The following is a 9,444-nucleotide window of genomic DNA, read 5'->3' as shown; positions in this document are numbered from 1 at the left end:
GAGAGAGAGAGACTCTGAGAGAGAGACTGAAATGAGATTCCACAGAGCAAACACCTCAGACTGAGATATTACTGTGGCTTTGGAGCCCAGAGTATACTGGATCTGGAATCAGAAGACCTGGGTAAAAATTCTGGTTCTGACATTTGCTGCCTCTCGACCTCAAATACTCTGTAATGATGATGATGATGACAATAATAACAACTAGCATTTACATAGTGCTTTGAGGCTTTACAAATATTATGCCATTTGATCCTCACAGCAACCCTGGGAGATAGAGGTTGTAATTATCCCCATTTTACAGATGAGGAAATTGAGGCACAGAGGTGAAGTGACTTGCCCAGGGTCACACAGCTAGGGAGTGTCTGAGACTGCATTTGACTTTCTGGCTCTGGGTCCCTCTCTCTAGTCATTCGGCCCCTAAGCTGTAAAATGAGGGGAGCTGTAGCTTGGGAGGGACATGGTTTGTGCCAGATCTCCTAAAGGCTTCTCCCATCTCTGATATTTTATGATCCTGGTTGCTGGTATGATGAGGGTGGGAGAAAAGGCTGGGGTCAGGCGTTGCAGGTGCGGGGCAGCTGCCTTACCCATGGTTCCATCACCTGGGGAGGGGCCAGGGAAGCCGTCTGCATGTAGGTACATGGACTGACACCCAGGGACATCTGTGGGGGAGGGAAAAAAACATCTACGTCAAGGAAGACTGGGGGGTGGGGGTGGGCTGCAGAAGCATCCCCTCCACATTCAGGAAATCCTTCCTGATGTCTAACCTGCATCTCTTTTATTCTTCTGTCCTTGCTACCCCTCTTTTGCTCCCCATAACCACCACCCAGAGAGGTTGTCAATTATCCAGGTGCCCAGTTTCTTTTCAGTCTCTGATCTGAACAGCCCTGGGACAGTGAGCCGAGGGCAGCTGTAGCCTGGAGATCGTGCAGTGCTGCTGAGTCGGGTTTTCCCTCTTTTTGAAAAGAGGCCAGGATAATTCCAACCCCAGAGGAAGCCTCTGGGAGCGGCTATTTCCTGTTTATAGAGGGGGAGGGAGGAACGGGAGAGCATGAATGAAGACCAGCAGCTCCCAGAGAAAAGGATTCAGTATCTTCTTTGGGGTGGGGGTGGGGGTGTCCCTAGGAATGGGCAGATGTAGGGTGGATCAAGTTCCCAAATGGACTTTTGCTCCTTCCCCATTCTGGGAGGAAGGGGTGGTAAGCTTTTTGTCTCTATGGTTTGGAAGACAACAGCCCAGAACCTTGATTCTATTGGACCAATTCCCCTGAATTTACAACCCACAGGGCGAGGGTTGGGGGGGGTGTAGGGAAGTCTTCCCCCTCCTCCCCCACCCCCACCCCCTCCCTTCTCAGGCATCAGGCTCCCCCCACCCAGAGGTGATTGGATGGAAGAAGACAGTTCCGGGACTATTCCTCCCCCCATTCTCACCTATGAGTGAACAGCTAGAAGTGAAATTTGACACCTCAGGGATTGGGGAAAGGGGGGGTGGTGGTGGACTCATTCATGCCTCCATTTTGTGAATGGAATTCCTGACTCCATTCAGAGGGAGCTGGAGGGGGAGGGGCCCTGAGTTCAAGGGCATGTAACCCGATCCCCTTCCACTGCAGCAATGTTTGAAGGTCAGTGGCAAGAGCTTTGCCAGTCCTCCCTCCTTCCCTCCTCTGCTCTGCCTCCATCCCAGACTTCCATCTCTGCTTTACAAGAGAGAGGTACCCTAAGAAGGGTACCTCTGGTGTCTTGGTTTACTGTGTATGTGTGTGTATATACATGTGTGTGTGTATATACACGTACCCATGTGTGTATACCTATACATACACACATACACACACAATAAATACATTGTATAGACTGGTATATGTACATATGTATAGATGTATAAATGTGCACATGTATGCATGCATGTATATACATGCAAACAATTCTCTCCTTCCCTCCTCTAAGGTGAGGAAATTAGGAATGAGACAGGATGTTCCCTTGGTCTGAAACCAACTCTAATGGTTACTTTAGGGTAATCTGCACACACACACCACCCCCCCAGTTCCCTGAATCCTGAGATTATCCATTCATTTTTCTAACCCAACCCAATATTGCTGATAAACCCAGGCCCTGGACTGGTTAAAAAAAAAAATTATCAGAGGCCCAGAGGGCAGAATGCAGAATGTTTCTTTTCCTGGACCCTTGTGGGCTTAACTGCAAGGTCAGCTTACTTCTCTGTACCCCTACCCCCCATGCCATGGCCACTGCCCCCTCCCACTTTACCCCCACTAACAACAGTCTTCCCCAACACCCAGACTTCTCTTTCGCACTTCACATATCCCGGGCCCCTCACTCCTCTTACCTGAATCATAGGCGAAGTCTGTCTGCTCCTGCTTGATCACTACCCCTGCCCCTGGGTACCTGTGCCCACCGCTGCTGCTGCTGCCCCAGCCCCCACCTGCCTGCTCATACAGAGGGTCATGGTATTCGCGTTTGAAATTCTGTTGGGGATAAGGCAGGCAGGGCTCCGACAGCTGGGGCTGGTAGGAGGCTGCAGGGGGCTCCCGGCCCCCACCCTGGGAGGATGGCAAGGAGTGGCACAGCTCTGGGGGCTGCTGGAAAATGGAGCTGGATGGAGGTTGGGTGGGACATGGGGGGGTAGGGAAGAGGAGAGGGGAGAGAAAAGAGAATGTTAGCTGATCCCCTCCTTTCCACTCCTTCCTTTATTCTTTTTCCTCTGCAGGGGACTTTCCTCAAGAGCTGAGGAACAGGGCTAGGTTAGCGTGGAAGTACAGGTCTCCCTTGCTCCCTAACTCTTCCTCTCTACCTGGGATCATAGGATTCCAGATTTAGAGCTGAGAGGAATCTTAGGCGTCACCAAGTGTAACCCCTCCATTTTACAGATGAATTCTATCCACTATACCACACCTTCTAGGGAAAGGTAGCCAGGTAAAGGCTTGAGGGAGAGAGAACCCCTTGAAAGCTGGGACTGGGGCCCCCAAACCAAGTCTTCCACTCACCTATGCTCCATGATGAACCCATGGCTGGGGTTGGGTGGGGCTGCCCCTTGGGGTCTCAAGAAATTCCGTTCTGCCCTGGGAAAGTGCTGCAGAGGTGACTGTCCTGGTGTACTGTGTGTGGGAGACTTGATGGTAACTTGTCTGGGGGCATCATAGGCACTAGGGACAGGCAGACATGGGTGAGAGAGAAGGGAGGTTAGGTGAGCTTTCCTGGGCATAGCCCTTTACAATCTCCTCAACCTGCCACTTTTCAAATCTTAAAGGGCTATCCAAGTATAAATTATTATCATTATGTCATTCTCAGCTCCATCTCCCTCCTCCCCCTTACATTCACATACTCCCCAGGGATAGTGAGGTCACAGCCCCACATTATATAGAGGGATGGGAGGAGAGAGGCTGCTGGATGAGGAGGAGTTCTGTCTCTACTGTGAGTGACAGTCTCCTTTAATCTAACCTGTCCTGGTTGAGTTCATCCTCCCATCCAACCCCTCCCCTTTTTCTACAAAGATGGGTTTTGGGGGAGCCCGGACTGATTAGATGAGATTCCTTCTCATTGGGGAAGATGATGCTCCCTCCTCCCCAATCCCCAGTAAATAATTTTCACAGCTCATCTTTCTGCCAGCTGTGCAGACCTTCCAATTGTGTGACTTTCATCTCTCATGCTATAGTTCCCAGTCTGGTGGTTCCCCACTTTCCTCCCACAATTCCCTTCTCCACATCCCTCTCCCTCCATCCTGGCTCTCCATCCCCAGCATAGGACTCACCTGGTATAAAGGCACTGCTCACCATGGTGGTAGGAGAGCGGTGGCTTTCGGCTGCAGGACAGGGTCGGGTCTGTACGAGGGCTCTGCGGCTCTTTCTTGATCTTGGTGGTAGGACTGTGGAAAGCTACTGAAGGGGGAGCGATTAGAATTGGCAAAGCAATATCAGAGATCAGCAGCCTGCTGGTTTCTCTCCCCCCTGAATATATGTCCTGCACTCTTCCTCCCTCTCTGAGACTTAGCTAGCGGGGGTAAGCCAGTGCACCTCTCTGAGGCTCAGTTTCCATATATGTAAAAAAAAAAAATTCAGGGGAGGGGGAAGCTGTACTACATGATCTTAGTTCCCTTTCAGCTCTAACATTCAAAGGCTGAAGCCAAAACATGGGTGAATATTGCTATGCAAATATATTCTGAGTAATATGTAAAGAAGCCATGCAGGAGTACACAGCTGGGCACTGTTGCTAATGGTAGACTGGCTAATGTTAGACATTAGCCAGAGACAATGCCTAAAGTTAGACTTCAGCCAGAGATGCTGCCTACAGTTCAATATTCAACATAAACCCAAACTCCAGAGAACTTGTGCAAACAAATCTCTAATTTCATAATCATATTCATCCTAGCTCACTTAAGGCATTAAACTATTTATACCTTAAGCTGGGTGGAAGGAAGGCTTTTCTTGTGTTACACTTGAACACTGAACCTTAGAACCTCAGTAGCTTTAACATTATACCTACCGTATTCTCAATTATCTGTAGATAATGGCCTCCTTTCCTCCACTGCTCAGCTTGGTTCTGAGCATTCAGTGAATGGAGGCAGAGAAAAGGAAATATATAGGGCTCTCATTATATTCTGGAGCCAAATACTTATAATCTAGAGTCAAATATTTTATATTATGTGCTTTTTGGGATTAATTATCCCTAAGGATTGTTTTTGCCTTTCTTTGTGTCCCCAACACTTAGGACAGTGCCTGGCATGTGAGAAATAAATAAAGCACTTGATAAATGCTTGTTGTTTCACTGTTGATCTTATAGAAGTGTTTCTCTCCCCAAAGCTTCCTTTGTTCCTTTGACTGGTAGTCAGAACCTGGCTGCTGGTCTAGTCTTTGTTTATACAGCAAAAATGGGGATCCCTCCCCTACCCACACTTTTATTAGGGAAAAAGGAAAAATGGGTCGGTCTGATGTGTACATGAACTTCCCTTGGCTTATTCCTTCCTCTCCAACTCCCTCCCAAACAGGGCCCACAAACTCACAGTTTTCAGAATGGAAATCTGGCACAAACTGCTCGTCACTGTCGGGAACCTGAGCTGCAGAGAGAGAGAAGGTTTGGGAGTGAGCTTGGAGTTCCAGTGTAAGCTCAGGGTCAGGGGTAGGGAGATGATGGAAAGGTGCCCAACAAGGCCTTGCAGATTAGTAGCAGCCCGGGGTAGATGAGATGCATCTGTAACTGACAAAGGGGACTGCCCCACATCCTACAGCCCTGACACCATGCAGCTCCTCTGCACCCTTCTCCTCTCAGGTGAAGACTCATATTATTGCTGAAACATTCCCAGAACCTGTCTGAGGAGATTCCAGTGTCTTTTCCTACATGATTTACTTTAATTCCCTCCTTTCCCCCCTCTGAAGTTAAAACAGCCCTACTCCTCCTCTTTCCCCTCCTTTTCCCCAACTCAGAATTTACAGGAGTCATGGATGGGTAGGGTGGGTAATGGGGGCATTACCCATGTACTTACTGGCTAGGGTAGGGAGCAACAGGGGAGAATTATGGGATGAGGGAGTACTGGGGTTTCAGAGGTGGGGGAGGGCAGGGTGCCTTAGGCCTTTTATCTACTGCTATGTCAGGGTGTGGAGGGGACCTGGCTGGAGTTTCTAAGAGTCTTCAGAGCTTGGAAGTCTGACAAGTTGGCACAAGCTTAAGGGTGTGAGGGTGGGGGGATGGTTGGGGGGGTTCAGCTGTAGGGAATTTGGAGCAGAATGATAGAAGTAGAGTGGGTGGAAGCAATCTATTCTGTAGGGAACAGAAGGCAGAGCCCCATCCTCCTGAATCTAGGCCTCCCAGGTTGAGTGTAGTGGGGAGGCTGCTGGGGAAATGAATGGAGGTAAAGAATGTTCTGATTCTCCAGGGAGGGACCTGGGGTTGGAGATAGGGGGTAGTATGACCCTGCAACTGCAGTCTAAGGGATCCAGAAGCATTTCTCTTCTGAGAGACTGCTAAGAAATGGAGAAGGCCTATTCTGTCTAATAGGCAAGGACAGAAGCTGGATGAGATAGCGTTTGGTCCAGCTACAGTCAAGATGGCCCCTGGGCTCAGGCCATTGGAATGTAGATGCCCACATTGGCCTGGAGGGTGGTAAGAGCTGGAATTCTAAAGCCCATTGGACCTCTAAGATCCAAATAGCCCCTACCTACTCTCCCTGTCCTGGACAGTCTTTGTCCTGTTACAGATGTTTCCTAAGTGAGAACATGCAGAACAGAAAAATTAGGGGATAATTATTTACTTATAAACTTATATATAAATTATTACCTTTGCTATATAAATTATATGTAATTATTTACTTATTTTTTTAAAAATCAATTTGCCACCAAGCTCTTTTGTAGTACAGAGATGCCTAGTAGGTTTGGTTTACAGACGCAAAAAAAGGGAAAGCCCGAAGTGGACATCAACATACGAGCAGCTACTGGCATGTGTAGACCCATCCATCACAAAGGAAAAAGGAAAACAATTCAGAAATGAACACGGGAATCAGTGTGAAAATAAGAGCAGACTCTGGAACTTGGGTTCAGATTCTGCCTCTGATACTATCTGTATAAATGTCAAATGACATGATATCTATAAAGGGCTGGGAACACATTGCCTGGTACACAGCAAACACTTAATAAATGCTTGTTCCCTTCCTCCCTCTTCTTTGCGTTACCTTGGACAAGTCACTTAATTTTCTTGGGACTTTGTCTTCATCTGTAAAATGATTTAAATGGCTTCTGAGGTCGTCTTTACCTTTACCCCCTATGATTCTAAAGTCCATTTCTAGAAGACAGACACATCCAGATTTTTAGGAACTCATCTACTGAGTTAAGGACACTTAAGACACCTCAGGACCTTAAAGACTTAAGACTACAAAGTCCAGTCATGAGTGCTACTTGCTCTGGAAAGAGGCAGACACCTTTTCTCTTTTCCATCCCACTCCCATCTTGCCCCACCTCCAAACTCAAATGGAGATGGTGGCCATGGTTGTGTAAAGGAGAAGGGTAATGGGATACGACATAAAGAAAATTACTCCCCCTCTCCCCTGCCCACTTAGGCAAGAAGGGTCTCTAGAGAGGGAGGGGAGTGCAGTCACAGGGCCTAAAGAAAGGTGACGCACTCAAGGCCCCCATGGGACCTCATTAAACAGCTGTTTCCATTGAGGTAATGGGGCCAGGGCTGCCCTTGTTGACATCACTCCCTCCACTATTCCATTAAGAGTGATGCTAACCTGAACCCAAAGCCCATATTGCAGCACTCTATAGGTCCTATCATCCTTTCCTTTGCCTCATACTCAGGTTTTAAAGAGCTGTGACCAACACTATCCCATGAATGTCACCAGGAGAGGAATTCTATTTAACTCCTGTTCTAGTCTTGTTTGGGCAGCTAGATGGCATAGTGGATAGAGTAGTGGGCCTAGAATCAGGAAGATTCATTTTCCTGATCAAATCCAGCCTCAGACACTGTGTGACCCTGAGCAAGTCACTTAACCTTGTTTCCCTCAGTTTCCTCATCTGTAAAATGACCTGGAGAAGGAAATGGCAAACCACTCCAGTATCTTTGCCAGGAAAACCACAAATGGGGTTATGAAGAATCAGACATGACTGAAAACAACTGAACAACAATTAGTCCTAGTTAAGCCACAAACTGTGTGATGTTAAGCAAGCCTCTTCCCCTCTCTGGGCCTCAGGAGCCCCTTCTGTAAAATAAGGGTGTGGGGCCAGAACAGATTACTTTCTAATTCCTTCTAGACTCTAGGTTTCCAGTATTCCAGCCTCCTTCCAAAAAAAGGTCTGATTCTTCTAAAAGAAATAAATCAATCTACAGTTATAGTAAGGTAAAACAGGATGAGAAATGGTAATACTATAGGGAATCCTTCGTTGCTTGGCTTCCCATCCCCCAAGCCCTTCATGATCCTGTCTGTACCTCCATACCTAAAGAGAGCTAGGAGTCTCAGTGGACAGTCAGGAACACCTGAGCCCAAACACTGCCTGGGACGCTTAACCTCCTTCAGCCCATTTCTTCATCTGTAAAATAGGGATAATAAGAGCACGTGTCCATTGGGCTTGAGGACCAAATATAGTAAAGAGCTTTGCAAACCTTCAAGGGCTATGCTAACTATCATTATTATTATTATTGTTCCTGTCACTGGGACAAAAGGTTGAAGTGGGAGTGGGGTGGGGGGGAGAGCAGTGGGAGGGAGAAGCCAAGAGGACAGGGATGGGTTTGTTCACCTGCAGATTTACCAGAGTGATCAAGTAGGACAATAACAATGACAAGGAGACTTCCTTTCCTGGAGAGCAAAGGCATTTTCTTCAATGACCACTTTTGGTCTTGAGATCACAGTGATTTATTTGTTTTATTCATTTGACTGAATTCTGACTTCCCTCTTCCATTCCAGCCAGATACCAAACTCTCCATAGCAGATAAATGTGAGGGTTATACTTGATGGCTCTAGCACTATGATCCTCTAAGGCCCCTTCTAGGTCTAAATACTATGCTCTTATAACCTCCTCTGAGCAGTGGGAACTGCCAAGCCAAGATGAGGTCTGAGAAAACTTTTTTGTTTCCTGTCTCAGTTGATGGTTAGCTGTGTGACCTTAGGCAAGTCATTTCTCTCTGGGCTTTACTGTAATATGAGAGAGTTGGACTAAATAACCTCCAAGGTCCCTCCATGCTCTAATGTTCGTCAAGTCTATGTAATTCAGGAAATCAACATGGAAATGGGGAAAAGTTAGAAGGATAAGGGATATAGAAGGATGCTTGACAGGAATTCATGGTAGGTCTCTCAGCCCATGATCTTTAAGGGCTATAGTCATCTTGAAGGCAGACAAAGTTAGCTGTTCATCCATATGACTCCCCCCTACCTTCTGCCTGTCTCCATATCACGCCACCATTTTATCTGTTGGGAATAGAGGGATCTGGTTGCCTACAGCCTGACTTCTGTGCCTATCCTCTGTTGGATCTCTCAGGATTCTCCTCACCTCTGAGCCCAGGCAATAGAGCTTCAAGGGGACAGTGGGAAAAAAGGAAGCAAGCAGATCCCCGTTTCAAAGCCTCTTACAGAGCCCTATTACACAACTATTGTCTTGTCTCCCTACCTCAGCAGCCCTCATCTAGCTTTTCAGGAGCATATCTATTGAGTATGACTTGTACATACGCATGCACACCCCAAATACCATCCTCTGTTCTATAGGGAACCATCTCTTCTTAAATTGGGGAGGGGGGGAATACAGTCCCTAAGCATACTATGTGAGAGGGCCAACAAGTAAAACTAAGGATTACTGGTAAAGACTAGGGGGGAGAACGGGGAATAAATTGAGTGTATGCTTACACACAGCATACTCTAAGAAACAACTACATGCATAAACATAGGTATAGAGATATATGTACACACAGATGAAGATATAAATTCATTCCTGCACATAACAAAAACATTCCTTAATT

At 47.2% G+C, this 9,444-nt stretch overlaps 1 protein-coding gene across 5 annotated transcripts in view; it reads right to left on the bottom strand.

The window, feature by feature from the left end:
* ETV4 (ETS variant 4) overlaps positions 1–9,444 on the bottom strand; it is a 17,747-nt gene that overhangs the window by 3,714 nt on the left and 4,589 nt on the right. For 3 of the 5 annotated variants that reach the window (XM_027870266.1, XM_027870268.1, XM_027870270.1), the window contains 5 exons: positions 5,009–5,062; positions 3,761–3,887; positions 2,997–3,155; positions 2,339–2,604; positions 585–659 (listed from right to left, as the gene is read on the bottom strand). In XM_027870266.1, coding sequence (XP_027726067.1) covers positions 585–659; positions 2,339–2,604; positions 2,997–3,155; positions 3,761–3,887; positions 5,009–5,062 — 681 coding nt within the window. The remainder of the gene's footprint in view (positions 1–584; positions 660–2,338; positions 2,605–2,996; positions 3,156–3,760; positions 3,888–5,008; positions 5,063–9,444) is intronic. The other 2 variants (XM_027870267.1, XM_027870271.1) reach the window with 1 other exon arrangement.

The sequence above is a fragment of the Vombatus ursinus genome, unplaced genomic scaffold, assembly GCF_900497805.2.
Source record: "Vombatus ursinus unplaced genomic scaffold, bare-nosed wombat genome assembly UNPS02014797.1, whole genome shotgun sequence".
In the NCBI taxonomy this organism is placed as follows: domain Eukaryota; kingdom Metazoa; phylum Chordata; class Mammalia; order Diprotodontia; family Vombatidae; genus Vombatus; species Vombatus ursinus.
Note: the sequence above shows the minus strand (reverse complement) of the source record. Positions and strands in the feature narration are given on the sequence as shown.